Raw genomic sequence first — 23,069 nt, 5'->3', positions numbered from 1 at the left:
CTGAATAATAGCTGCAAGGGAGGGGGAGGGGAACTTTGAAATCTTCTATCTAAAGAGGCTAGAGCATCTTGGTTTTCAGGACAAAACCCCACATGCAAGAGTAACTTCTGGAAATAACTTTCAAATTGAGCAGAATAACAAAATAGAAGCCAAGAAAAAAAAAATCCAGAAAAATGTGGGAATGGAAGATAAAACTCAAGGCCATAGAAAGATTTCACAAAAACAGTAGAAGTTCTCTAGAGCGTTGGGTTGGGAAAACTACCATGATAAAACACTCCTAAAAATTGAGAGAAAATTATTTCTTGTAATATTCAGTAACAGAAAAAGATCAGTCAAATCTCATACAAAGTCCTAATAGGCAAAAAGTTCAAACATACTTGTAAACACTGAAGGCATGCCAGAGAGGCATGTTTACAAAATATGACAACTGTAACCTAGTATTTAGATAGAAATAAAATAGTTACAAGATATGAATAAGCACATTACAACTAAGAAAAGTCAGAAATGAGCTAATTATTTCATAAATGACTACAAGATAAACACAACAGATCAGGCCTTATAAGAGGGTAAAGAAACTTAGAAAATGCAGTTTAAAAAATTGAGCAAAATTCAAAAAATTAAGATTATCTATAGAAGAAAAAGGAGTGAAACAGAACAAATATTATAATTGGAAACATTTGCTGACTAAAGTTGATGCCAGTAGGTTAGTTAATTTCTTATTGGGAACATAAGGGAGTTCCTGTATGATTGTTTCTTTTTTTTCTATGAAGTACTATTGACTCTTGAATGCTGGAGGTTAGGGGTGCTGACTCCTGTGCAGTTAGAAATCTGCATATAACTTTTGACTCTGGAAAAATTTAATAATCAATTACCCACTGTTGACTGGAAGCCTTACTGGTAACAAACAGTTCATTAACATATGCTTTGTATGTCCTACATACATAAAGAAAAGAAATGGTATTAAAATAATAAGAAAGAGAAAATACATTTTTAGTGCTGTATCATGTTTATCAGGAAAAAAAATCCACATATAAATGAATCTGCATGGTTCAAACCCACATTGTTGAAGGGTTAACTGTGTAAGACCCAGCTATTTGAAGATAATAAAGGAAATTCACTGGGTATGATGAAAAATGAAAATGAAATTCTGAGGTTAGAAAAGTGAACATATTAGAGTATGGTAACAGGAAGTTAAGTGGTCTTGAGTGTTTATTTGAAATTTGTGGTCATGAATTCAGAGTGAAAAGTCAGCATGGTTGCATGTTTTTGTCCAAAGTATAGTTCTGTAGTTCTGAATCAAAGTCAAGACACACGTATTTATTTGAAGTTTTACCGGGTATGTATCAAGAAAGGAGAGAAATGAGGAATTAAAATGTTGGATGATAAACTGTGTCACTAGAGACAAAACATGAAGAACAGGAGAAATAGCAGAAACAGTAGACTCAGTGGATAAGACATCTCAATAAGGTCAAGAAGTTGCCAGAATGAATTCTATTAAACTAGAGGGGTTCAAAGCACAAGAGGTTATGTTTGGAAAATGGGGGGGGGGGGGAGTAAAGATTTTGGAGTGGTATAAAACACTGGATCCAGAGAGGAGTATGATACCTGAGTTGGTGAAGTGGGGGTGGAAGAACAATCTCTAGAAATGAGGCAAAGAATTGGGAGGCTAAACTGCCGGATGGATCATCCATGTTTGTAGAGTCATTAGAAATAGTGATGTAGGAAGAGAGTATGTTAAAAATATTATGAATAGAAGATTATTAGATTGAGAAAATGGTAAAGTTTGATGTCTTGAATATTTTTTATAAGTGCTCTTATTATGGCAGTATTTTGTAACAAGTCTTCAGTGGTCCCCTATTTAGCAGAAAACTCCTCTTTCTCTGGTATAGGATGATTCTAGCATGGCACGATAGCTTTATTTTTCCTCCTCATCTTGTTTTCTTAGCTGCAGCCTAGAGAGGTTTTTTTTGTTTCATGATGTGTCTTTCACGTCCAGTAAATATATCTTTGGGTACACTTTCTCTAACACTATGGCCATCTTTTTCCTTTCCTTTTCCATCAGCCTATGCATATTATACTCATTCTTTTAAGATCTTACTATTTTTTTCCTAAAGCATCTTCTTCAACTTATGTAAGGCATTTTATTGCTTTATATATGCCTTTCACTTCTCTGCTGGCACCTTTCTTTGAATTACAGTTACTTGCATGTGTCTTCTGCTTTCCTTATGGACTCTAAGCACCTTGAACATAAGAACTATGTCTAACTAAATCTATCTAATCAGTCTGTTTCATGTGGCGCTTAGCATACTAATTTTTCCACAGTTGAGTTGCTCAGTTAAGTTGAGTTATACATCTTTTTAGTTTTCTAGACTTTTGTTGATATTTCAACCAAATGAAATTTTTGTTCAAAAACAACAGTAAGGACTTAACTGTTTCTCATCTTAGAGTTAGCTATGTCTATTTTCATAATGCTTGTTTTAGTTTATGTGTAATGTTATTGATTGGTTGCATGAGATACTTAAATGAATTTAGTTTGTTGGTGTGGTCACAATGTATCCATTTAATAATAAAATATAATAACTTTTGGAGGGACTCACTAAACTGGAGTCTTAGGAGCAATAGAGAAAGGGTCACTTTGTATTTCCAAAGCGTAAGGAGAATACTTGGCATGAAAACATTTTCATCAAATCAGTGGATTAATACAGTTTTAAGACAAAATTCTCCAGACCTATCTACCTATCCCTTTCCATTTTCATGGTTTTTTTAATGAGAGTGAAAGAACTGATGTTTTGGAATGCAGGGATGGGAAAGAGGTGAGACATCAAGTGTCAGAGAAGGTTTAATGTTGCTCCACAATATTTTTGTATATTTTATGTATATCTAATTATACATATTTATAGCATATCTATATGTAAAACTTATATAATCATGTAGAAGGCTAATATGCATTTTAATAATGTGTGTGTACATATGCATATATATATATGAATGTTTATATGGATGTACCGTATCTATTTAAATAAAATGTTGAAGCTGGCAAAACAAAATTAAAATTGGTTAGATATGTTTATGTTTTGGAAAAACTATGAAGAAAGGTAAGAGGATGGTAAATACAAAAGTCACGTTCTCCTTAAGGTAAAGGGACAGGGCTGGTGAGTGGCAAGGGGCACAAGAGATGGAAATGGGCATTTAACCTGGCAATTTCCTTTTTGAATATTTATGTGTTTCAACCTAGACATGTCTTTCATATTAATCTTTAGGTGTAATGTCTTTTGCAATTAAACACGGTTAACTTTGAGAGGAATCTATGATTTTAGTCTTAAAAAGAAATATGCTTGCTCATCTTAGTATTTCTTGCTTGTATGCATAATGATGTAGCAATTTGTGGAAAGTCTGTGTGTATGTGTGTGTGTGTGTGTGTGTGAGTGTGAGACAGAATTACTTACTGGTTAGATTAAGTGTTTATCTGTCTTTTCTATTAGGACTAGTTTATTGTAACAATTCTCTAGAATAACAACAGCATGGTTTATTATAAAAAGTCATATTTTATAAATAAAGTTAATGTCAGTTTTTCCCCAAATACTTTTCTAGTAAGAAATTTGTACATAAAGACATTTTTATATGTATATACCTATGTACATATACACACATTACACACACATGTGTATATATAGTTATTGAAACATAGAAATACAAACACCATACCATTTTAAAAGTTTTAAGTCCATGTTTATAACTTTTGATCAGTAAGGTGTTCATAGTTATAAAGCAGTGTATTTTTATTTTTTATTTTATTTATTTATTTAAAAAAGATTTTATTTATTTATTTGACAGAGGTCACAAGTAGGCAGAGAGAGGCAGGCAGAGAGAGGGGAAGGGAAGCAGGCCCCCTGCTGAGCAGCTAGCCCGATGATGCGGGACTCGATCCCAGGACCCTGAGATCATGACCTGAGCCGAAGGCAGCAGCTTAACCCACTGAGCCACTCAGGTGCCCAAAGCAGTGTATTTTTAAATTAGGAATCCCTTACTTGTGATCAGTCTTTATCTTTCTTTTCATTTCAGAAATGTCATAAAATGTTATTACTCTCTTCTTGTGCAGTCGTTATTTTAGTTAAATGTTTGTTGAAAATCCATTTAATGACTAGGCTTTTAATCTATTCATAAGTATTTCCTTTTTTAAACTATGAGCCTTTAATTTTATATTTGGAAAATTTTAGTCCACTTGCATAGAATATTCCTTCCCTATATCCAACATACACAAAATCTGTTCAAGTGATGCAAAATACTTTCTTAAATAAAATTTCTAAGATGTTTATCTGACAAAATATAATTGTGATACTTCCAAATAAATACCACCATTTAGTCTAGCCGTGTATAGATTTGTAGACATCAATATTTGATGATACAACTAATGTATTGCACTTTTAAAACTTTTCAGTGTAATGAACTTTATGGATTTTAGTTTTCATTCAAATACATTGGGAAGCATTGTCAATACCATTTACTAATTACCATTTTTCAATAAATTACAGCTAAATATTTACCATTTTGGAGTTTAAAGTATGTCATCATGGCAAAGTTTCGAAGAAGGACTTGCATCATTTTGTCACTTTTTATTCTATTTATTTTCTCCCTGATGATGGGTTTAAAAATGCTGAGACCAAATAAAGCTACTTTTGGAGATCCTTTTGGACTTGAACTTCTTCCACTACTTCATCAACAAACTCGCTTAGGGAAAAGCTTCGATTCCCAAAACAATGACAAAATCAACCGTGAAACAAGTAACAAGAATTTAAAAAGTGTTGAAATCACTATGAAACCTTCCAAAGCCTCTGAACCTTACCTGGAAGAGCTGCAACCTCTGAATTATTATTTACATGTATTTTATTACAGTTGGTATGGAAATCCACAATTTGATGGTAAATATATACATTGGAACCATCCAGTCCTGAAGCATTGGGACCCTAGATTAACCAAGAATTATCCACAAGGGAAGCACAGTCCCCCGGATGACATTGGCTCCAGCTTTTACCCTGAGTTGGGAATTTACAGCTCTCGAGATCCTTCTGTCATTGAAACTCACATGAAACAAATGTACTCAGCTTCAATTGGTAATTATTTTTATGTGTGTGTGTTTAGATATGTGATCTGTGTGTGTGTGTCTGTGTGTAAATGTAGAACATTTAAGTTACTAATTACTCTTCACATTGTTATTAATTACAATCTTAAACTTATAAACTCTAAATTAAGCTGCATGTATGTTCTTAAACATCCAGGAAACCACTTTTTAATAGTACTTTAAAATGCATTGTATAATTTATAATTTTTGGAACATTTCTAGATATATTTTTATTGATTTCTAATTTAATATTAGAAATTTAAGAATTGAATTAGAAATTAGAAATAGAATGGAATTAGAAATTCAATTAGAGTAGAATTGAAATAGAAATAGACTTAGAATTGAATTGTCACCTACATAAGATACATTGGATTCTCCCACTTCAAGTATACAGCTCAGTGATGTTTCTGTAAAGTATACACCTGTTTAATCATTAGCCCAACATGAAGTAAAAATCTATAGCCCAGAAACTTTCGTCGTGCTTCCCTCTTGCACCTTCATATTCTTCCCCAGGAAACTGTGAATCTAATTTCTCTCACTGTAGTAGAATAGCTGTTAATGTTCTAATACTGTGTGAAAGTAGAATCATCTAGTGTGTGTGTAGGTGGGCAGGGGGGGCCTTTTGCTTGGCACATCATTCTTAAGTTTACCCATGTTGTTAGCTATGTCAGTAATTGAGTTATAATTATTGCTGGGTAGTAATTCCCCATTGTATGATTATAGCCATTTGTTTCCGCATTCATCTGATGAACATTTGGACTGTTTCAAATTTTTGGCATGTAGTATATCATTTGGTCTTGTTTTTCTGTTTTTTAAAACTTGTCTAATCTCTGCTTTTTAAATCTATGCTTATTTATATGTAATAGAATAATGATATGGTTTATTTTAAATGTTTTGTTTGCTGTTTTCTATTTATACTATCCTATTCTCTTTTCTTCTTTTTCTGCCTTCTTTTTTTATAGGATATGTTTATCCCATTTTTTTTCTTCTGACTTTTATTTTATTTTATGATTGCTCTAAAATTTACAGTATGCACTTTAACTTAACTGGTCACAAATCTCTGGTTATTTTTGTTCCCTTTTTCTCTCAACTTTGTCTTCTCTCTAACTTTTGGCACTCCAGCTGCACACATTTACATAGATTTACATACATTATCCCACAGGTAATTAATAAAAAAATATATAATTGGGTGCCTGAGAATTCTTCAAATTATTAACCTACGCTTTAAAATAAAAAATGTCTCTGCTGTGTTTCCTCTCTTATTAGTGTCCCTAATACTAGGGCCACAAAAATAAATTGGGTGTTCCCATATTTTTATAGCTGTAAAAAGGGCCAAACTCATTATTGAGCTGATAGGTATATAGAGGTATGCAAGGCATTTCATGAACAAAACAATGTAGAATTCTGTGAATCTACATCAGGTATGCAAGATGACTTGTTTTTCTTCTGTAATTATTTTTTCCAATTATTTAAGAAAATTTAATTTATAGTATATACTTATAGCTCCAGTTTCTATGTTCTATGATATAAAATATGACATGAAATAGGATTGCTAAATTCAGAGAGCATTGACTACAGTCTCCGTTTACAATTTACTTTTGGGTAGAGGACCTTTCAAATGACTTTACTATTTTGTACAAAGAATTTCTATCACATTTAAGGCTTTTTTATTACAAGGTTGGCTTGTTTGTGACTGCTGTGCTTGACAAAAAATGGATATCCATGGTAGTTTCAGATTTTTTTTTTTTTTAAAGCAAACTGAGCTTTATGCAATGAGTATTCACCCCACCCCAACCCCCTGGCCCCCAGGTATGGTTTATCTGAAGAAATAATATGAAAATGACATCTTTGGTATGTTATTATTTGTAATTAGGAAGAAAACTTCCAGTTCATATGTAGTTTTATGCCTATCTTATGTTTATGAAGACCTTTTCCCCGTATATTATTTTACTATGACATAATATGTGTGAACATGAATTATTTGAAAACATTGTCAACAACATAATTATTTTAATTTTAAATGTTGACTGTTTCACTATTGATCAAATATTTCTTTTGGTAGGTGTCATGGGAAAAATAAACCCTTTGATAGAAATAAAAGTGACATTTTAATCAATCTGTATGTTATTTCCTTATCAGTGAAGTATTGAATTATACTAATTTTTATTGAAATAATGACATTTAACATTCTGTAAGTTAAAGGTATATAGTGTAGTAATTTGATATATATTGTTCCATTTGATTACCATTGTAGCCATTAGTGAGTCCTTCTATCACATCTCCTAATTATTATTTTCTTCTAGTGGTGGAAAAAATGAAGATCTAGTCTCCTAGCAAGTGAATGTTTTTAATACAGTTTTGTTGTCTATAATCACTGTACTATGTATGAGATTTCCACATCTTATTTATGTATTAGTATCATATGTGTACCTTAAACAGCCTCTCTCCCATTTCCCCACTACTGAGCCTGTGGTAACCACCATTTCACTCTGTTTTGTTTGCATTTCATACAAGCTATCGGACAGTATTTGTCTATGTCTAACTTAGCATAATGTTCTCAAGATACATCCATGTTGTTGCAACTGGCAGAATTTCACTACTTTTTTTGGTCGAAGAGTATTCCATTTTATATATGTATATGTTCACATTTTATACACACTTATATATATATGTGCGTGTGTGTGCACACATGTGCACGTATGCATCTATCTTTATCTGTCCATCTATCTGTTTTTATCACCATGTCTTCATCCATTTACTCATTGATGGACACATTTTGGCTGTCGTGTAATGCTGCAGTTACACAGGCATACACATATCTCTTTGATAAAGTGTTAATTTCTTTTGGATTTATACCCAGAGTTGCGACCGCCAGATTATAAAGTAGTTCTATTTTTAATTTGCGGGGGGGACCTCTATACTCTTCTCCATAGTGGCTGAACCAATTTACATTCCCACCAACAGTGCACAAGAGTTACCTTTTCTATACATCCTTGCCAACACTTACTATCTTGTTTTCTTGATAATATCTGTTATAACATGTATGAAGGGCTATTTCACTATAGTTTTGATTTGTATTTCCTTGATGGCTAATGATGTTGAACACCTTTCATGCCAACAGTGGCACGTCTTTGGAAAAGTGCCTCTTAAGTTCTTCTGCTCATTTTTTAAGTGGATAATTTGTGGGGATTTGTTCATTATTGAGTTACAGGAATTCTATGTATATTTTGGGTATTAACCCATTATCTGTTAAATGATTTACAAATAATTTATTTGCCTTTTAGTTTCTTAATTGTTCCTTTCGCATTGTATAAGCTTTCAAGTTTGATGTAGTCCCACTTGTTAATTTTTTCTTACTTGGGCTTTGGCTGTCCTATCCAAATGTTTAAGTCTGATCCATTTCTAGGTGATTTTTGTGTGTGGTGTAAGATAGTCCAATTTTCTTTTCCTGCATTTGGTTATCCTGTGTTTCTGGCATCATTTGTTGAAGAGATATTCTTTCTCCATTGAATATTAATATTCTTTGCTTCCTTATTCTTTATTAATTGACTATATATGTGGGGGTTTAATTCTAAGTACTCTTATTTTATTCTGTTGATCTAAATGCCTATTTTTATACCTATTTTCATACTACTGTATAATTAGTATGGCATCATAGTATAATTTGAAATCAGTAAATATGGCTCCAGTTTTGTTTTTCTTTGTTATTATTGCTTTGTCTATACAGGGTTTTTTTGTGGCTCCATACAAATTTGAGGATTTTTTTTTTTATTACTATGAAAAATGCTATAGGAATTTCTTTCTTTTTTTTTTTGGCTTAAATAATGGAGGGTTTTAAAAATATATTTTTATTTTCATTCAATTAATTAACAGAGGGTATTATTAGTTTCAGAGGTGGAGTTCAGTGATTCATCAGTCTTATATAGCACCTGGTGTTCATTACATCCTGTCACCTCCTTAATGTCCATCACTGAGTTACCCCATCCCCACAGCCCTCTCCCCTCCAGCAATCTTCAGTTTTTCTCCTATGATTAAGAGTCTCTTATAGATTACCTTGCTCTGTGGAGTTCGTTCGTTCGTTCGTTCTTTCTTTCTTTCTTTCTTTCTTTCTTTCTTTCTCTCTTTCATTTTATTTATTTGTCAGCGAGCACACGCACAAGCAGGGGGAGCAGCAGGCGGAGAAGCAGGCTTCTCACTGAGCGTGCAGCCTGACATGGGCTTTGATCCCAGGACTCTAGAATCATGACCTAAGCCAAAGGAAGACACTGAACCAACTGAACCACCCAGGTATCCCATGCTCTGTGATATCATCTTGTTTTATTTTACCCTTCCTTCACTTATGTTCCTCTATTTTGCTTTTTTAAATACCACATATGAGTGAAATCATATAGTAATTGTCTTTCTCTGATTCACTTATTTCACTCAGCATAATACCCTCCAGTTCCATCCATGTCGATGTAAATGATAAGTATTCATCCTTTCTGATGACTAATATTCCATTGTATAAAAATATATACCAATCTTCCTGGGACACCTGGGTGGCTTAGTCGTTAAGCATCTGCCTTCGGCTCAGATCATAATCCCAGGGTCCTGGGATCGAGCCCCGCATCAGGCACCCTGCTTGGTGGGAGGCCTCCTTCTTTTTCTCCCACTCCCCCCTGCTATGTTCCCTCTATCGCTGTGTTTCTCTCTGTCAAATAAACAAAACCTTAAAATACACACACACACACTCACTATCTTTATCCATTCATCTGTCTATGGACATCTCACCTCGTTCTACAGTTTGCCTGTTGTGGATATTGCTGCTATAAACTGTGGGGTGTGGGTGTCCCTTTGGATCAATACATTTGTATTGTTGGGGTAAATACCTAGTAGTGCAATTGATGGGTCCATACGGTAGCTCTATTTTCAACTTTTTGAGGAACCTCCATACTGTTTTCCAGAATGACTATAGCAGCTTGTATTTTCTCAAAAGTATGCAAGGGATCCCCTTTCTCCATATCCTTGCCAATGCCCGTCATTTCCTGACATGTTAATTTTAGTCATTCTGAATGGTGTGAGGTGGTATCTCACTTCACACCATTGTGGTTTTGATTTGTATTTCCCTGTTGCCAAGTGATGTTGAGCATTTTTCCATGTGTCTGTGGCCATTTGGATGTCTTCTTTGCAGAAATGTCTGTTCATGTCTTCTGCCCATTTCTTGATTGGATTAATTATTCTTTGGGTGTTGAGATTGAGAAGTTCTTTATAGATTTTGGATACTAACCCTTTAATAAGGCATTTGCAAATATCTTCTATTCTGTCAGTTGTCTTTTGGCTTTGTTGACTGTTTCCTTTGCTGTGCAAAAGCTTTTTATCTAGGTGAAGTCCCAATAGTTCATTTTTGCCTTTGTTTCCCTTGACTTTGGAGACGCATCTGGCAAGAAGTTGCAGTGGCCAAGGTCAGAGTGGTTGGTTCCTGTGTTCTCTTCTAGGATGTTGATGGATTCCTGTCTCACATTGAGGTCTTTCATCTATTTTGAGTCTGTTTTTGTGGACGAGATAAGGAAATGGTCCAATTTCATTCTTCCATGTAGCTGTCCAATTTTCCCAACACCATTTGTTGAAAAGACTGTCTTTTTTCCATTGGAAATTATTTCCTGTTTTGTTGAAGATTAGTTGATCATAAAGTTGATGGTCCATTTCTGGTTTCTGTGTTCTGTTGTTCCATGGATCTATGTGTCTGTTTTTGTGCCAGTACCCTATCAACTTGATGATTACAGTTTTGTAATAGAACTTGAAGCCTGGAATTGTGATGCCACCAGCTTTGGTTTTCTTTTTGAACATTCCTTTGGCTTTTCTGTTTCATACAAATTTTAGGATTATTTGTTCCAGCTCTCTGAAAAAAAGTTGATGGTATTTTGATAGGGATTGCATTAAATGTGCAGATTGCTCTAGGTAGCGTAGACTTTTTAACAATATTTGTTCTTCCAATCCAGGAGCATGAACGTTTTTCCATTTATGTCTTCCTCGGTTTTGTTTATATATAGTGTTCTGTTCTATAGTGTTCTGAGTACAGATCCTTTGCCTCTTTGGTTCGGCTCATTTCTAGGTATCTTACGGTTTTGGGTGCAATTGTAAATGGGATCAGTTCTTTAATTTCTGTTTCTTCTGTCTTGCTTTTGGTGTATAAAAATGCAACTGATTTCTGTGCATTGATTTTATATCTGCCACTTTACTGAATTCTTGTATGTGTTCTAACAATTTTGGGACAGAGTCTCTTGGGCTTGCCACATAGGGTATCATGTCATCTGAGAAGAGTGAGAGTTTGACTTCTTTGCTAGTGTGGATGCCTTTTATTTCTTTTTGTTGTCTGATTGTTGAGGCCAGGACTTCTGGTACTATGTTGGGCAACAGTGGTGAGAGTGCATACCTGTTGTGTTCCTGACTTTGGGAAGAACCTCACAGTTTTTCCCCATTGAGAATATTCACAGTGGGCTTTTTGTATACTGCTTTTATGATATTGAGGTATATTACCCCTGTCTCTACACTACAAAGAGTTTTAATCAAAAAAGGATGCTGGGGCACCTATGTGGTTCAATCAGTTAAGCATCTGCCTGGGGCTCAGTTCATGATCTCATGTTCCTAGAATTAAGCCTGGTATCACTCTCTGCCTAGCAGGGAGTATGCTTCTCCCTTTCCCTCTGCCCCTGCTTGTTCTCCCTCTTCTCTCTTTCAAATAAAATCTTAAAAAAAAAAAAAAAAAAAGCTGTACTTTGTCCAATGCTTCTTCTGCATCTATTGAGGGGATCATGTGGTTCTTGGCCTTTTATTAATGTACTTTATTCATTGATTTGAGGATGTTGAACCACCTTTGCTGCTCAGAAATAAATCCCACTTGGTTGTGGTGAATACTCTTTTTAATGTACTGTTGGATCCTATTGGCTAGTATCTTCTTGAGAATTTTTGCATACATGTTCATTAGGGTTATTGGTCTGTAATTCTCTTTTTTTGATGGGGTCTTTGTCTGGTTTTGGGATCAAGATAATGCTAGCCTCATGGAATGAGATTGGAAAGTTTCCTTCCATTTCTGTTTTTTGAAACATTTTCAGAATTATAGTTACTCTTTAAATGTTTGGTAGAATTCCCTAGGAAAGCCATCTGGCCCTGGGCTCTTTTTATTGGGAGATTTTTGATTACTGCTTCAATTTCCTTGCTGGTTATGGGTCTGTTCAGGTTTTCTGTTTCTTCCTGGTTCAGTTTTGGTAGTTTGTATGTCTCTAGGCATGCATCCGTTTCTTTCAGATTGCCTAATTCATTTGTGTATAGTTGCCCAGAATGCTTTTATAATTCCTAGTATTTCTTTGATGTTGTTTGTGATCCTCTTTTCTTTCATTCATGATTTTTATTTGGATCCTTTATTTATTTGGGTCTTTTCTCTTTTCTTTTTGATAAGTCTGGCCAGGGATTTATCAATCTTATTCTTTAAAAAAAACCAGCTCCTAGTTTTGTCGATCTGTACTGTTCTTTTGTTTTTTATTTCATCGATTTCTGCTCTACTCTTAATTCACTTCTACTGGGTTTAGGCTTTATTTGCTGCTCTTTCTCCAGTTCCTTCAGGTGTAAGGTTGGGTTGTGTAGTTGAAAGGCTTATATTGCTATGTACTTTGCTCTTAGGACCGGTTTTGCTGCATCCCAAAGATTTTGAACAGTTGTGTTTTTATTCTCATTTGTATCCATGATTTTTTTTTTAACTACTTTAATTTTCTGGTTGACCCATTCATTCTTTAGTAGGATGCTCTTTAGCCCTCCATGTATTTGAGCTCTTTCCAAATTTCCTCTTGTAATTTGACATCAACTTTGAAAGCATTGTAGTCTGAGAATATGCAGTTAATGATCCCAGTAATTTAGTACCAGTTGAGACCTGATTTGTGGCCTAGTATGTGATCTATTCTGGAGAATGTTCCATATACACTTGTGAAAAATATGTATTCTGTTCCTTTAAGGTGGAATATTCCGAATACATCTGTGAAGTCTATCTTGTCCCGTGTGTCATTCAAAACCCTTGTTTCCTTGTTGATCTTCTGCTTAGGTGATCTGTCCATTGCATTGAGTGGGGTGTTAAAGACATCTCTTGTCATTTTTGTTTTTGTTACTAATTCATTTATGTAATTTTGTTATTAGTTGGGTTTTTTGTTGTTGTTATTGTTGCTGTTTGTTTATGTAATTGGCTGTTCCCCAGTTAGGGGCATAAATACTTACATTTGTTAGATCTTGTTGAATAGACCCTTTAATCATGATATAGTATTCTTCCTCATCTCTTATTAGAGTGTTTAGCTTAAAATCTAATTTGTCTGCTATAAGGATTGCCACCCCACCTTTATTTTGATATCCATTAGCACAATAAATGATTTTTCACCCCCTTTATTTCAATCTGGTGTTGTCTTTGGGTTCAAAATGAGTCGTTTGCAGACAGCATATTGATGGGTCTTGCTTTTTTATCCAGTCTGATGCCCAGTGTCTTTTGATTGGGGTATTTAGGTCATTTTAATTCAGAGTAACTATTGAAAGATATGAATTTAATGCCATCGTAGTACCTGTGAATTCAGTTTTGTGTATATCTCTGTTTCTTTCTGGTCTGTGTTACCTTTGAGTTCTCTGTTTGCTTAAGGATCCCCTTTAATATTTCCTGCAGGGCTGGTTTAGTGATCACAAACTCTGTTTCTGTTTGTCCTGGAAGCTCTTTATGTCTCCTTCTATTCTGAATGACAACCTTTCTGGATAAAGTATTCTTGACTGTATTTTTTTTTTTTTTTCTCATTTAGCACCCTTAATAGTATCACACCATACCTTTCTTGCCTTCCAGGTTTATGTGGGTAGGTCTGCTGCCCGTCTAATGTTTCTATCCTCGAACATTACTGACCTCTTGTCCTGAGCTGCTTTCAGCATTTTCTCTTTGTCTCTGAGTTGTACAAGTTTCACTATTATATGTCAGGGTGTTGACCTATTTTTGGGGGGGGATGGGGGACTCCTCTGTGCCTCCTAGACTTGAATGCCTGTTTCCTTCCTCAGATTAGGGATGTTCTCAGCTATAATTTGCTTCTTCCACCCCTCCCTCTTTCCTCTTCTTCTGGAATCCCAATTATTCTAAGTGTTTTGTCTTATGGTATCACTGCTATCTTGAATTCTCCCCTTCATGATCTGGTAGTTTATCTTTTTCTCAGCTTCTTTATTTTCCATCATTTGGTGTTCTATATCACTAATTTTCTCTTCTTCCTCATTTCTCCCAGAAGTTAGAGCCTCAATTTTTTTTCTGAAGATTTTATTTATTTGAGAGAGAAAACACAAGCATGGGGAGGGGCAGAGGGAGAGTGAGAATCAGGCTCCCTACTGATCAGGGAGTCACATGCAGCACTCGATCCTAGGACACTGGGATCATGAGCTGAGCTGAAGGCAGATAGTTAACCAACTGAGCCACCCAGGCATGCAGTCTCATTTTTTTTTTTTTTAATCATATCTCATTAGTAGTCTTTTTTTTTTTTTTAATTTCAACCTCATTAGATTTTATTTCTTTTATTTCTCCAGAAAGGGATTCTCTAGTGTTTCCTATGCTTTTTAAAGTCCATATTGTATCTTTATAATCAGAATAATGATTCTAATAATTCCATCATTTACATCCAAACTGATTAGGTCCTTGGAAGTCAGTATTGCCTCTTATTCTCTTTTTTCAGGGGTTTTCCCACCCTGTCATTTTGTCCAGAGAAGAATAGGTGAGAGAACAAAATCGTAAAAAAGCAACAATGACCTCAGAGAATTATACTAAACTCAGAGACCAGAAACCAACAAGGAAAAATATATATATATGTAATCAGACACTTGAACAAAACCAAGCAATACTCTAGATACACTAAATCCTGATTGTATTTTGGTCTTTTAGAAAACTAGGTACCAAAACTGTATAGAAAGAAAAACCTATGTATATGTACAAAAATGAATACTATTGGAAAGATAGAATGTAACTGCAAAAATAAAAATTAAAAGAGAGTTAAAAATATAATCAGGTGAACAGAACAGAGCAATACACTTGATTCTGGGTGTATTTTGGTCTCTTTTTTAGAAGAAATTACATCTCAAAATTGTAGAGCAAGAAAAACATACATACAAAAACAAAATATAATGAAAGAATAAAATGGAACTAAAAACAAAAATTTAAAAAAGACTTAAAAGACTTGATAAAAGAAATTAGTTGAAAAGGAAAATGAATTAAAATTGAAAGACTAAAGAATCATGAGAAAAATACCCCAAATTTTACATACTATTTTCTCCTAGTGTTGGAATTTTGCATTTCTGTGTGATCAGTAAACTTGCTCTTAGCCAGATATTCTTGCTGATCTTCTGGGGGAGGGGCCTCTTACACTGATTCTCAGGTGTCTTTGCCCCTGGTGTAACTGCATTGCTGTTGCCAGGGGGCTGGGCTCACTGTAGGTGGCTTTGGATTTCTCTATGTAGCTTTTGTTCCCTGAAGGCTTTCTGCCTTTAGAGGATAAAAATAGAAGTGGCAGTGTCCTGATCTCTGGAGTTGAAAGATCCTAGACCCCCACTCCTCAGTGCATTCTCTGGAAAAAGCAGTTAGTCACTTTGATCTCACTGTTTTCTCTCAGCACTCTGTGCTCGCCCAGCCTGTAACCAAGTGCTTTGATCTCAGGCACACTGCCTCCTGGTGTGGAGTCTCCAAACCCTGCAGTACAGTTCGCACCTGTGCTGCTTCTCCCAGGGGATGCAAAAGGGTCTTGCTTCTGCCACTTGCTGGGCCTTGATTGAGAGTGGTTGCCTTATCAACTGTGCTGTGGCTTATGGGAACACCCAGCTGAAAGCCCACTCCTGGGCTCACTGATTGCAGCTGGCATCCCTGCTGAAATGCCTGTGAGCTCTGCTACATTCATACACTCATGCACACTCCTTCTTTCTGTGACCTTGGAGATTCTGAGACCATACTATCCCAGCTAGGATTCTGTCTGCTTTGCCCCCTAAGCGCCTTTCAGGCAGGGACGTTCCTCACTGGAGAAGACTTCTGAAAGTTCCAGTTTTGCACTATGCTGCTATATCACTTTCTGGTAGTCGGCTTTCAGAGTGTCCCTCCCCCATGGTTTATCTTCCAACATATCGCCTCAGAGTCACTTCTCCACACCTCCTACCTTGCCAAAATTGAACACATTTCTATTTGTAGAATTGCAGCAATTCTTTTCTTGGGCCTCCGGTTGAATTTGCCAGTGTTCAGAATGATTTGATAGCTCTCTAGCTGAATTCCAGGGACCAGATGAAATGAGGGTCCCCTACTCCTTTGCTGTCTTCCCTAGTCCCCCACCATCTGCTATAGGAATTTTCATACTGATTGTGTTGAATATATAAATGGCTTTGATAACATGGACATTTAAAAAATTTATTTGAGAGAGAGTGAGAACAAGAGGGGAGAGGGAGAAGCAGACTCCCTCCTGAGTGGGGAGCCTGACTCAGGGCTCGACCCCAGGACCCTGAGATCATGACCTGAGATGAAGGCAGATGCTTTACTAACTGAGCCACCAGGCACTCTGATAACATGGACATTTTAACAATATTAACTCTTCACATCCTTGACATGGGATGTCTTTCCATTTATTTATGTCATCTTCAGTTTCTTTTAGCAGAGTCTTGTAGTTTTCATAGGTCTTTAACTTGGTTAAATTTATTATTAGGTATCTTATTATTTTTGATGCTATTGTGAATGGTAGTTTTCTTTAGTTTTTTTTTTTTTTTTTCCAGATGCTTTATGGTTAATGTATAGAAAACAACGATTTCTGTGTTTTGATTTTTATACCCTGCAACTTTATTGTATTCATTGACTAGACCCAATAGTTTTTTATTTCAGTTCTTTGGGATTTTCAACATATAAGATCATATCATCTGTAAAGAACAACAGTTTTAATTCTTCCTTTCCTATTTGGTTGATTTTTCTTTGTCCTGCCTGATTGTATTAGCTAGGACTTCCAGTACTATGTTGAATAAGACTGGTGACAGTGGGCACCTTTGTATTATATTTGATCTTAGAGGAAGAGCTTTCTGTTTCTCTTCATTGAATATGATGTTACTGTGGGTTTGTTGTATATTACTTTCATTATGTTGAGGTGTGTTCTTTCTATACTCAATCTGTCGAGGGATTTTATCATGAAAGAATGTTGTATTTTATCAAATGTCTTTTTTTTTAACATCTTTTGAGATGATACATTTTTTATTTTTCATTCTACTAAGCTGGCGTATCACAATTATTGATTTATATATGTTGAACCATCCTTGAACCCTAGGAATAGGAATAAGTCCCACTTGGTGTATAATCCTTTCAGTGAATTCTTGAATTTGGTTTGCTAATGTTTTGTTTAGAATTATTACATCTGTATCCATCAAGGATATTGGTCTCTAGCTTTCTATTCTTGTAGGGTCGTTATCTTGTTTTGGTAGCAGAGTATTGCTTACTTCATATAGAAACTTTGGAAGTGTTTCCTTCTCTCCATCTTTTTGGAAAAGTTTGAGAATTGGCTGTAATTCTTCCTTTAACATTGATATACTTCACCAGGGAAGGGATCTGGTCTGCATACTTCAGTGTTGGGAGGTTTTTGATTATTGACTTATTCTCTTTACATGTTATCATTTTGTTCAGATTCTGTATTTATTCTTGGTTCAGTCTCAGAAGATTATAGGATTGTAGGAAATTATTCATTTCTTCTATGCTCTGTAATTTGCTCACATATACTTGTTTATAGTAGTCTCTTAGCCTATTTCTATAGCCAATTATAATTTCCTCTCATCCATTTGATTTTATTTGTTTGAGTTTTCTCTCTTACTTAGCACTCTTGATAAAGTGTTATCAAATTTATCTTTCAAAAAAACCAACTTTGTGTTGACTTTTTCTATTGTTTTTCTGGTCTCTTACACATTTTTATCCCCCAACTCTGATATTTATTATTTCCTTCCTTCTGCTAACTCTGAGCTTTCTTTGTTCTTTTACTTCTTTGAGGTGTAAATTATGTTTAAAGTTATGTTCATTTGCAGTCTTTCTCATTTCTTAATATATGCATTTATTGCTATAAACTTCTAGAAATGTTGTGTAGCATCTCATTTGTTTTGGTATGTTGTGTTTCCGTTTTCATTTGAAGATACTGATTCCCTTTTTAATCTGTTGTTTCACTTATTGGTTGTTAAAGAGTTATGTATTTGTAGATTTTCTAGCTATTTTTTTGATGTAAGGATAGCTATCCCTACTTCCTTTTGGTTTCTATTTGCATATATTTTGTTTTTATTCCTTCACTTTGAGTGTTCTGTGCATTCTTAAACCTGAAATGGATCTTTTATTGGTACCACATAGCTGGATCTTGTTCTTTATTCACTTTGCCACTGTGTGTTTTTTGATTGGTGAATTCAATTCATTTATATTTAGGGCAATTACTAATATGTAAGGACTTACTAATGTCATCTTATTAATTGCTTTCTGGTTTTATTTTACCCTGTTTCTGCAACCTTTATAAATTTGTTATTTTCCATGATGGTATGTCAGTCAGCACCCCCCACCACCCCACCTTTTTTTTTTTTTTTTTTTTTTTTGGTCTTTTGTAGATCTGCTCTAGGTTTTGGTCTTTTGGCTACTATTGGGCTTACATAAAACACTGTATAAAAACATCCATTTTAGGCTGAGAACAGCTTATCTTTGATTGCCTATAAAGTCTTCACCATTTTACTTCTTCCTTTTATACAACTGACATTAGAGTTTATCTACATTTTGTTGTATAATTTATAATAGCTGTAGTTATTTTCCCAACTTTCTATTAACCTTTGTACTATAGTTTAGTTAATAAATACATCATTACTAATATAGAGTTAGAGTTTTCTATGTGTGACTGTATTATTTTCACTTTTACCACTGTCTTGTGTACTTTCATATGTTTTTATGAGTCTGATAAGCCTGTTTTCATTTCAGCTTAAAGAACTTCTTTCAGTATTTCTTGCAAGACAGATCTAGTAATAGTGAGCTCTTTCACATTTTGTGTGTTTGAGAGCTTTTACTTGTCCTTCATATCTGAGGGTTAACTCTTGGATAAAGTATTCTTAGCTGGCCATTTTTGTCCTTCAGTTCTTTGAATATGTCATTCCACTCCACTGGCATGTAGAATTCTTCAAAGAAATCCACTGATACCCTAATGGTTTTTCTATTGTAGGTTACATTATTTTTTTTTTCTGTGTCTTTTCTTGTTGACCTTAATTTCTTTTAGCAGTGTTTTGTACTTTCCATTGTACAAGCCTGTCAAATCCTTGGTTAATTCCCAAGTATTTTATTCCTTTTGATGCTATCATATTGGAATTATTTTTGCAATATCCTTTTCAGAACATTTATTGGTAGTATAGAAATGCAACTGATTTTTCCATGTTCTCTTTGTATCCTGCTACTTTACTGAAGTTATTTATTCATTTTATTTATTCATTCACTCATTTATTTATTTATTTATTTTGGGGGGGGCTTGAGAGTCTTCCATATATAAAATCATTTCACTTGCACACAGATAATTTTACTACTTTCTTTACACCTTGGGTGTCTTTTCCCTTCCTTATTGTTCTGGCTAGATCCTTCAGCACTATGTGTTTTGTTTTCTGTTTTTGTTTTTATGTTATGCTTTTCTTTTCCTCCAAATTTTTGTTTAAGTTCTAGTTATTTGACATATACTGTAATATTGGGTTCAGGAGAAGAATTTCATAATTTATCACTTACATACAACATCCCATGTTCATCACAACATGTGACGACCTTAATACATATCAACCATTTAGTCCATCCCCTGCCTCGCTTCCTCCATCAACCCTATTTTTTCTCTATAATTAAGAATCTCTAGGGATGCCTGGGTGGCTCAGTTGGTTCAGCAGCTGCCTTCAGCTCAGGTCATGATCCCAGCGTCCTGGGATCGAGTCCCGCATTGGGCTCCTTGCTCGGCGGGGAGCCTGCTTCTCCCTCTGCCTCTGCCTGCCATTCTGTCTGTCTGTGCTCGCTCTCTCTCCCTCTCTCTCTGATAAATAAATAAAATCTTAAAAAAAAAAAGAATCTCTATAATTCTCTAAAATTAAGTTTTTCCCCCCTTCCCATATGTTCGTCTGTTTCGTTTCTTGAAATTCCACATGGGAGTGAAATTATATGGTATTTGTCTTTTTCTGACACATTTATTTCACTTAGCTTAATACAGTCTAGCTTCATCTACATCATTGCAAATGGCAAGGTTCCCCCTCCTCCCCCTTTTTTTGATAGCTCAGTAGTTTCAGTGCTATGTTAAATGGAAGTGGTAAAAGTAGCCATCCTGTCTTGGTCTTGATTCTCTAGGAAAAACTTTGAATCTCACTGTTGGCTATTCACTGTGGATTTTGTTGTTGTTGTTGTTGGCTATTCACTGTGGTTTTTTGTTGTTGGTGGTGATGGTGGTGTTTTTAATATATAGCTTTTGTTGTGGTAGTGCCCTTCTATTCTTTGTGTTTGAGTATTTTTATCATGGAAGAGTTGAATTTTGTCATATGCTTTTTCTGCATCAATTGAGACAATTTTTCCCCCTTCATGCTGTTAATGTGTTACATTACATTTATTGATTTCCACATATTGTGAAATGCAATGAATCCTTGCATTCCCGGTGTAATCCTTTTATTATACCGCTGAATTTGTTTTAGTAATAACAGTTCTTTCTTATGTTATGGGTTGGTGTCCTGATTAACCCATAGTTAGTTAAAAATATCAGAAGTCAAAAATACATTTGATGTGCCTAACTTAACAGATATCATAGCTTTATCTAGCCTGTTAAGGACCCTACTGCCAGCAGCTGGGTAAAACCATCTAAAATGAAGCCTCTTTTATATTTAAGTGTTAAAAACCTCATGTAATTTACTGAATACTATATTGAAAGTGAAAAACAAAGTAGTTGTATGGGTACAAAGTGATTCTAAGTGTTTTGGTTGTTCACCTTCATGATCTCATGGTTGACCAGGAGCTGTGTTTCCTGCTGCTGCCCATCATCAAGAGGACGCATTGTACCATGGATTACTAGGCCAGGAAAAGATAAAAATACAAAATATGGTTTCTACTGAATGCCTGTCACTTTCACACTGTCATAAAGTTGAAAAATCTCAAGTTGAACCATATTACATCTGGTATCTGTATTTTGTTGAGGAATTTTTACATCAATGTTCATTTGGGATAGTAGTCTAGTTTTCTTTTGTCTTTGCTTTTGTAGTAAGGTAATGCTGACCTCATAAAATGAATTAGAAAGTACTCCCTCCTCTTTAATTTTTTGGAATAGTTTGAGAGGAATTTACTTCTTCTTTAGGTATTTCATGGAATTCACCTATGAAGCCACTGGGTCCAGGGCTTTTTTCTTTGTTGGGAGATTTTTGATTATTGATTCACTTTCCTTACTAATATATATAAGTATAAGATATAAGTGTATGCTGTTTATTTCTTGATGGTTGAGTCTTGGTAGCTTTTGGGCTTCTAGAAATTTGTACATTGTAATGTGGCTATCCAATTTTTTTTGCCATATATTTGTTCATAGTACTCTCTGATAATTGTTATTTCTGTTTTTAGATTTTTGTTTCTGATTTTAGCAAATTGTATCTTTTCTCCTGTTTTCTCAGCTCATCTTGCTAAAGGTTTGTTTATTTTGATGATTTCATCAAAGAACCAACTTTTGTTTACACTGATTTTCTGTTTTTTAATTTCCTCCTTCATTTATCTCACCTCTAATCTTTGTTTCCTTCCTTCTACAAGTCTTAGGATTAGTTTTTTGGGTTTTGGTTTTTGGTTTTTGGTTTTTGTTTTGTTTTGTTTTGTTTATAATTCTAGTTCTTTAAGTTGTAAAGGTATGTGGTGGTTTTGAGATCATTCTCATCTTTTATTTATTTATTTTTTAAGATTTTATTTATTTATTTGACAGAAAGAGAGGGATCACAAGTAGGCAGAGAGGCAGGCAGAGAGAAGGGGGAAGCAGGCTCCTCACGGAGCAGAGTCTGATATGGGACTCGATCCCAGGACCCTGAGATCATGACCCAAGCTGATGTAGAGGCTTAACCACTGAGCCACCCAGGCGCCCCATTCTCATCTTTTAAATGTAAGTATTTATAGCTGTCAGTTTATCCCCATAGCACCACCTTGTTCATATCCCAGATTTTATATGTCATGTTTTTGTTTTATTCATTTCTAAGCATTTAGAAAACACTTAGCTTATGATTTCTTCTTTAATCTATTGGTTATTTAATCCTTTTGGCCTTAATATAGTGACTTAGGAGGATTTATTTTCAAGTGTTGAATTTTATTCATTCTTGGAATAAACTCCATTTGTTGCTGATTTGTTGTTTATATAGTATAAAATCCTGTTTGCTAATTTTTTAAAAGATTGTGTTCATGTTCAGCTGGTGCATCATTCTATAGTTTTTTTTTCTGTGAAATATATTTGTTTTTCTGTTATTAAAGTAGTGTGGCAGGGCAGTTGGTAACTCAGTCAGTTAGGCATTCAACTCTTGATTTCAGTTCAGGTCCTGATCATGGGGTTGTGAGGTCAAGCCCCACAGTAGGGTCCATGGTTAGTGCAGAGTCTGCTTGAGATTCTCCATTTATCAAGGCCCTTTTCCTTGCTCATGTGTACAAGTGCTCTCTTTTCTCTCTTCTCCTAATAAATAAATAAAATCTTAAAAAATAAAAATTTAAAAATAAAGTGGGGCTGTTTGTCCTCATAAAACTAGCTAAGAAAACTTACTACTTTTTTTCTGGAAAAGGTTGGGTAGAGATGGTAGTATTACCTATTATGCATTTGATAGAAATCACCATTGAAACCATCTTGGCCTGGTGCTTTCATTGTTTAATTATAAATTCAAGCTCATTAATAGGACTATTCAGGTTATCTATTTCTTCTTGAATGAG

General features: G+C 34.8%; 1 protein-coding gene across 2 annotated transcripts in view; it reads left to right on the top strand.

Annotated features, from left to right (window-relative positions):
* Nucleotides 1–23,069, top strand: part of MANEA (mannosidase endo-alpha) — an 84,172-nt gene that overhangs the window by 10,279 nt on the left and 50,824 nt on the right. Inside the window, exon 2 of one of the 2 annotated variants that reach the window (XM_032339029.1) lies at nucleotides 4,894–5,111. In XM_032339029.1, coding sequence (XP_032194920.1) covers nucleotides 4,894–5,111 — 218 coding nt within the window. Of the gene's footprint in view, nucleotides 1–4,532; nucleotides 5,112–23,069 lie in introns of both variants that reach the window. The other variant, XM_032339030.1, reaches the window with a different exon arrangement.

The sequence above is a fragment of the Mustela erminea genome, chromosome 4, assembly GCF_009829155.1.
Source record: "Mustela erminea isolate mMusErm1 chromosome 4, mMusErm1.Pri, whole genome shotgun sequence".
NCBI classification, from domain to species: Eukaryota; Metazoa; Chordata; class Mammalia; order Carnivora; family Mustelidae; genus Mustela; species Mustela erminea.
This window is presented reverse-complemented; position numbering and strand designations above follow the sequence as displayed.